This window comes from Oncorhynchus kisutch, linkage group LG18, assembly GCF_002021735.2.
Source record: "Oncorhynchus kisutch isolate 150728-3 linkage group LG18, Okis_V2, whole genome shotgun sequence".
NCBI lineage: Eukaryota > Metazoa > Chordata > Actinopteri > Salmoniformes > Salmonidae > Oncorhynchus > Oncorhynchus kisutch.
In genome coordinates, this window is record NC_034191.2 from 35,335,049 (window position 1) to 35,341,048 (window position 6,000).

At 45.1% G+C, this 6,000-nt stretch overlaps 1 protein-coding gene across 2 annotated transcripts in view; it reads right to left on the reverse strand.

Annotated features, from left to right (window-relative positions):
* Positions 1 to 5,781, reverse strand: part of LOC109909384 (multiple epidermal growth factor-like domains protein 6) — an 89,090-nt gene extending 83,309 nt beyond the window's left edge. Inside the window, exons 1-4 of one of the 2 annotated variants that reach the window (XM_031796499.1) lie at positions 5,520 to 5,781; positions 3,778 to 3,912; positions 3,274 to 3,383; positions 2,996 to 3,100 (exon numbers count right to left, since the gene is read on the reverse strand). In XM_031796499.1, the coding sequence (XP_031652359.1) occupies positions 2,996 to 3,100; positions 3,274 to 3,383; positions 3,778 to 3,912; positions 5,520 to 5,602 (433 nt within the window). In that variant the 5' untranslated portion in view covers positions 5,603 to 5,781. The remainder of the gene's footprint in view (positions 1 to 2,995; positions 3,101 to 3,273; positions 3,384 to 3,777; positions 3,913 to 5,519) is intronic. The other variant, XM_031796498.1, reaches the window with a different exon arrangement.
* Positions 5,782 to 6,000: the final 219 nt, after the last annotated feature.

Genomic DNA, 6,000 nt, shown 5'->3' on the forward strand with positions numbered 1-6,000 from the left:
TGATAACGTTCTCTCCAGTCAGAAGGATTAAAGTGATAACGTCCTCTCCATCCAGAAGGATTAAAGTGATAACGTCCTCTCCAGCCAGAATGATTAAAGTGATAACGTTCTCTCCAGTCAGAAGGATTAAAGTGATAACGTCCTCTCCATCCAGAAGGATTAAAGTGATAACGTCCTCTCCAGCCAGAATGATTAAAGTGATAACGTTCTCTCCAGTCAGAAGGATTAAAGTGATAACGTTCTCTCCAGCCAGAAGGATTAAAGGAGGGCAGCAGCTCAGGCCAAGCAGCCATGTTCAGCCAGTTCTCACTGAGAGGGACACTGTTTCTCTGTGTGGAGTCAAATGCCTAAAATGGTCAAGGATGAAGTTTAGAAGTTGTGTAATTTTTTCGACTTCATCTTCTTGGGCTTAACAACACCCGGGCCAATTTATCCTCCAAACACCGGCTTCTCTGGCATGATCACTTAAGAATATTCTTGAATATAAAATTACACTAATTACACAACTTCTAAATCTAATATTTGTTTATGCATTTGACTCCACACAGAGAAACAGTGACCCTATCAGTGAGAACTGGCTGAACATGGCTGCTTGGCCTGAGCTGCTGCTCTTTTTTAATCCTTCTGGCAGGAAAATAGGATAAATCTACTCTGAGGTGGAGGAAGGAAAGATGTTAAGGGAGAGAGGAGGAATAAGAGGTCAAAGCTCAGCGCCAGCTCTGCCACCAGAGACCCTGGGTTCGCACCCAGTCTCTGTCGTAACCGGCCGCGACCAGGAGGTCCGTAGGGTGACGCACAATTGGCCTAGCGTCGTCCGGGTTAGGGAGGGCTTGGCCGGTAGGGATATCCTTGTCTCATCGCGCACAAGCGACTCCTGTGGCGGGCCGGGCGCAGTGCGCGCTAACCAAGGTTGCCAGGTGCACAGTGTTTCCTCCGACACATTGGTGCGGCTGGCTTCCGGGTTGGATGAGCGCTGTGTTAAGAAGCAGTGCGGCTTGGTTGGGTTGTGTATCGGAGGACGCATGACTTTCAACCTTCGTCTCTCCCGAGCCCGTACGGGAGTTGTAGCGATGAGACAAGATAGTAGCTACTAACAATTGGATACCACGAAATAAGGGGAGAAAAAGGGGGTAAAATTCAACAACAACAAAAAAGAGGTCAAAGCTGCTGTGTTCACAGAGGGAACCGAATCACAGGATGCTAAAAACCTTGACGGGAAAGAGTCAGGCTTATCTGTGTCCCCCTTCCCTGTCACCTGATTATTGTGTGTGTCCCTATGTTGTTCAACCTCCCTGAAAACCCAAGTAGCTCTTTCCAAACAAACGAGTGGGACAGCCACCAGAAACAAACACTGATGTGTCCCTGTGAAATGTCACAGCCGGAGGAAGAGCAACAAAGAGAGCCCTTGGCAGGACCTTCCTCCTGCTGTGTGTGTGCGCGTGCGCCTGCCTGAGTGTGTGTTGTGCCTGAATGTGTGCTGCCCTGAGTGCGTGTGTGTTGTGCCTGAATGTGTGTGTGTGTGTGTGTGTGTGTGTGTGTGTGTGTGTGTGTGTGTGTGTGTGCGTGTGTGTGTGTGTGTGTGTGTGTGTGTGTGTGTGTGTGTGTGTGTGTGTGTGTGTGTGTGTGTGTGTGTGTGTGTGTGTGTGTGTGTATGCAAGAGCATGGGAAGGGGTTGTAACTAATTGTTCTCTGTTCTCTCTTGGCGGGAGTCTTCCTTAGAACATCAACTAACAAGCGTTGTCCTCTCGCTTTTGGCCGGATGACAGAGTGTTAGGGGTCAGAGGGTCAGGGAGAAAGGAGAGCAGACCAAGAGATGTTCATGAGAATGTTAAAGACAGGAAGAATAATTCTGGATCATGTTACTTGTAACAGATCATGTTCCAGTCCACATTCCACTAGTATGCTTTCACCTAAGGTAAATATTCTTTGGGCCTGGACAATAGAACTGTACTTGCTTCATAGTTGGAAAACAAGTTGCTAAGGGGGTTCAATAGTGATTGCTTGCTGATTAGCTTGAATAAACATGAACTATGAAGGTTTGAATGTTGACGGAATACCAGTCATTGGCCCATATTCACAAAGTGTTTCAGAGTTGGAGCTGGTCTAGGATCAGGTTCCCACCTGTCCATATAATCTTATTCATTATGATCTAAAAGGTCAAAGATCCTATTTCAGCACTCCTACTCTATGGGAAGATTTTATGTGGATACGGGCCCTGGTGTCCAGACAGGCAGTGTCTGTTCCATCTGTGAGAACCTCAAACTGCACACGCCCTCATTATCAATCAACCAATCAAATGTATTTATAAAGCTCTTCCTACATCAGCTGACATCACAAAGTGCTATACAGAAACCCAGCCTAAAACCCCAAACAGCAAGCAATGCAGGTGTAGAAGCAAGGTGGGTAGGATCCAGCTTGCAGACTGGAGGACAGAGGACCGAGGCAGGGTTGAGTTAGCCTCCTAGCGCCTGCGGCACCAGCTTTCAAAGGACCCCTTTTCTCCCAGAGTGCACTTCTGCCACCTCTAATTACCCAGCAACCCCCATCGAGCGGCCTTTGCCGATCGCAGCCACAGGAAAGGAAAATGTATGTTGTTCAAAATGAGTGTCCATTAGAACATTAACAGTATGCTCTCCTTTAAGGATATACATGTAGGTCAGTCTCTAGAATACAACGCAAAGGGGTGGCTAGTGGGTACAGGGTGGACACTGAAGGTTAAAAAACATTGACCTTTACAATATTGTTGAAGTGTTTAGTCGAAAAAAGGCATCTGTGTTTCTCTCTGGCCTCTCATTCCCTCTTTCTCACTCGCTCTCTCTCCTTACCCCTCTCTCCCTCTCTCTCTCTCTCCCTCTCTCTGTCTCTCACTCTCTTTACAATTCTCTCACAATTCTCTCCGCCTCCCTCACACCACTCCCTCCCCCCTTAAACCATGGCAAGGTGTCCACAACATGCAACATGTTCTCTTCCTCTGACTCCGTGATGACTCACTCACCATACTGGCAGCGTGTTCCTTGGAAGCCTACAGGACACTGACAGATCTGGTCACCTCCCTCATCACACCTGCCCCCATTGAAACAGGTATTAGCAGCACACACCCCTGTAGAGCACAACGCACATCAGTCATTTCAGTAGCACCTGCAAATGCTCAGACACATCATGGGCATGACAACACATGATCAATTCATTTCATATGTATCGATAGCGCTACATTATTCCATAGATACATGTGTTAATATGAAAATAATATCCAGTGTTTGTCTTTGAACTCACGGTGCAAACAACCCCTCTCCTTGCCCCTCTGTGTCCACCCAGGGCAGCACCTGGTCACTCTGTGCACATCCATACTGTACACCTGCCTGTAGGCTGTGTAGTAGCCTGTTCTGCAGAAAGGAAATGACATACAGGTGAAGGATCTTCATTTGATCACCCTGCTGGAGGAGAACTTTCCTGCAATGCAGGAAATGTTAAACTTGTAGTGTATTTGAGGTTTGAAAAGGCTTCTGAAGTTTGTAATTTCCACTTTGAAATGTCAGACTTGATTTTCCCTCAAACCCTAAAAAAATGTACATTATTTATAATCCACATAACAATTCAAATTTCCTGTGGCTGCAGGACTATTTTCCTGCTGTATGAAACTGGCTCAAATTAAGATCCTACATCTGTATGAGCCCAGTTATGATAGGAGAGACTCAGCACAACTATCCAACAACAACAACAACAACAACAACAACAACAACAACAACAACAGGGTATTGGAGAAGATGTGCCACTCACCTCCTTTCGTAGCCAACACACCAGCGATGGCCGGTGCAGCCTTGCTTCCAGACCTTGACCATCCGAGTGAAGGCCTGGACACAGGGCTGGCGTGCACCCAGCATGGACAACTCCTGCTCCGCACACACATTAGGCCTGCAGAGACACAGAGAGGATGGTTCAGTCTGTAACACTTTACATTAAGTAGATTGTATACCTGTGTAGTAACACTATAATTACTCTGGGTACAAGGGCTACATTGGTATATACCATGTTGTTGTCATCAATTTAATCATTGATTTACAATGGAGTAAAAATGGAGATGAGCGGTTTAGATATCCTTCAAGTGATTAGTGAGACACAGGACAGGAGAGGGTCAGGGTTGAGGCTCATGAGAGAGAGTTGCTACCCTTCCCCTTCTGACACACCAGAGTTGCTGACCCTCATCACGAACCACCCAGCAGCTCCAGACCCTCCAGCGTCTTGACAGGTGCCCAGCGTGTTCCCCCCAGATGAGGTGTGTGTGTGTGTGTCACCAGGGAGCACGCCGACACAGGGGAAACACTGACACAATCCAAGAGGAAGCAGAAGCACACATTCCAACAGACACAGTAACATACATTACCTAGATGTGCTATCTTATGTCTATTCACAGCACCAGATAGACCTGGGAAATGAGCAATTGGATTGAGTTCAGCAATGACAATTGGCCATTGTTAGGAGTATCTCATTGTTTAGCTCAAGGCACACTATACAGCTTGTGATTTACCTGCTGTGGCTCCATATTGTAAAGTAAAAATCATTCTATCTGCATCTGTAGTCTGGGTTTTGGTCTGTTCTCCTTTAGAATTCCCTAGACTCATGTTCTCAAATACTCTGCTAGACTTGGACAGTGTTCCACATACCCAATAAACAACCAATGAAACCCTCCAGGCAATACCAGTTTACAATCTCATAAGAGAAAACATGTCAGAATGTGTGTGTGCTTGTATTTGTGTGTGTGCATTACTTGGTGCATGTCTGTCTGTCCGCCAACGAAAATGCTAAGGGAATCAGCAGCTGAACAACTGAATATCTACATACCATAATAAATATTATAAATATAATATATATATATCATATAAATATATCAAAATGTTTTCGGAACAGGGATTTATAACACACTTTTGTCCAAAGGTGTATTTCTGCATCTGCACACACCATCTGGGTTCAATAGACAGCAGGCTAGGTTAATTAGCTGAGAGAAGTATAAGGCTCCTACATGAAAAAACACTCCTGCATGCGCGTCCTGCACACGCTCATTCTTTTCGGGAAGTCTCTTGAGAAATGCACATTCCTTTACATCCTCAGTATAATAGTGGTCATGTTTGCAGGGTAAAGTATAATATGGTACATTTTACGTGAGGTGCACAAAGAGCGACGCCTAGAGGACAAATGCATCCAGTTGACTGTTGTGCAGTCAAAAAAGACACGAGTAAATTATACAGATATAACGTTTGTATCCAACAGTAGAAAACAGTGACAACAAAGCCTAATAACCATGATTAGAGGTTGTGGGTGATCCCTTTAACCAAAAGTAGGCCGGCCTATTGAAACATGCTGCAATAACACATTTCCATTGAAGAGCCGCAAATACCAAACGAAGCCTTTATTCATTTGACTATTTACAGGCTCAAATGTTCATGTGTCACATGAAGGCTATAGTGTGCTCATGTATTAGATGATTCAACATAAAATAGTCGTGCAACTCTAAAGTCACTCACATGTCAGGTTGTAACTCCAGAGATGATGCGATGCGCGTGGTGTCCAGTGCTATCATACACCAAATTAAAATGTCCAAGAACATTATTAATTCACACAGAGAAGACCACGAAGTAAAGAATGATGTGGTGATAGGTAAATATCTCCTATAGTCGCGTCAAATAATTATGTGCATCCTGTCTCCGACTGAAAACGCTCCGAAACAAGACTACAATGCTTCGTCTCCAGCCACAAGATTGTACCGTATCTCGAGAGCTTGAGAGAAGGTCTTGTTGTCCCCACAGTTTGCATCCCCCTTCACCGTATGGGCTCCATATTATATTATATTAGATCTCGTTGAGTTAGAAACAGCGACCTCCAGTGTTGTTGTCGTGAATTTATTAATAGCTATGTATTACAGGAGACTGCCCTTCTACGCAAATGTGCAGTTTTCTCATATGTTAATTCAAATGTAGGCTCACGGTACTGAGTGCAGAGTGGGAC